We start from the raw sequence: 1,062 nt of genomic DNA on the forward strand, positions 1-1,062 counted from the left end.
AGGAAGATGGCCGCCAACCCCGCCACCACGGGGGCCGCCCCGTAGATGATGAAGGGCAAGGCGGGGAAGACGTCGCCCACCATCTTCACCAAGGGGGCCGTGATGCTGCCCAGACGGGCCATGGTGTTGGCCAACCCCATACCCGTCTGCCTGTGGAACACCGAGAGGTCCTGAGGGATCGACCCGTGAGGTCCCGGCCACCTCATCACCCGCCACTGCAACCCGTACCCCGGCTCCTTACCGAATAACGGTGGGGTAGAGCTCACCCGTGTAGAGGTAGACGCAGTTGAAGGACGCGGCCAAGCAACCCTTCCCGAAGACGGCCAGGACAGTCCGAAGCGTCCGCAGGTCTGTGGGGGCGAGGAGAGGACACCTGGGCCTCGGAGTTGGGTTGGGTTGGCGGTGGGTGAGCGAGGAGACCCCCAAACCCCCGGATTTCAGGCAAATCGCCCGTTAAAAAAAGTCTAAAATCACTCAAGCTGTGAGTTGAGTTAACGGGTTGAGCTCGGAAGGGGCCACCGCTGCCACCACCCCCCTCCGCCAACCCTCACCTCGCGGCACCAAGATGTTGGCCAAGATGGCCAAACCGGCCAGGATGAGGGCAACGGACTGGGTGAAACGTCGCCCGACGAAGGTGATGGTGAGGATGGAGACCAGCTTGGCCGGGAAGTCCACGGCCCCGAAGATGAGTTGGATCACGTAGATGTTGAAGTCAAAGTTTTGGAGGTCCATGGCCAAGCCGTAGTAGGCGAAGCTGGTGGAGAACCTAGGCCAAGAAGAGGGGAGAGAGGGGCAAATGTCACACCTGGGGTCACACACCGTCCCCTGGCCCGTGGGGTCCAGCCAGGAGATGGGTGGCCCTTCCCGGAGCACATGTGGACCAAGAGATCTCTGTTGACCGCGTCCTGCGCCGTGACTCAGTTTCCCTTTCCAACACGGACCCAGCTAAGGTGGGTGGGTGTTTGGGGAGGGGGTGGATGGATCAACAGGTGGGGGTGAGGGGGCAGATGGACGACCACCCACTGGTGTCCTCCACCGCCGGGCGTACCACACGAAGCAGAG

At 62.4% G+C, this 1,062-nt stretch overlaps 1 protein-coding gene across 1 annotated transcript; it reads right to left on the reverse strand.

Moving 5' to 3' along the window:
* Positions 1-5: 5 nt before the first annotated feature.
* LOC104159646 (solute carrier family 22 member 6-B-like) lies at positions 6-766 on the reverse strand (the record flags this gene model as incomplete). Its single annotated transcript, XM_009697607.1, has 3 exons — positions 6-150; positions 242-350; positions 552-766. Coding segments are annotated over 3 exons (469 nt in total), but the record flags the coding sequence as incomplete, so codon positions are not given.
* Positions 767-1,062: the final 296 nt, after the last annotated feature.

This window comes from Cariama cristata, unplaced genomic scaffold (genome assembly GCF_000690535.1).
Source record: "Cariama cristata isolate BGI_N322 unplaced genomic scaffold, ASM69053v1 Scaffold41503, whole genome shotgun sequence".
NCBI classification, from domain to species: Eukaryota; Metazoa; Chordata; class Aves; order Cariamiformes; family Cariamidae; genus Cariama; species Cariama cristata.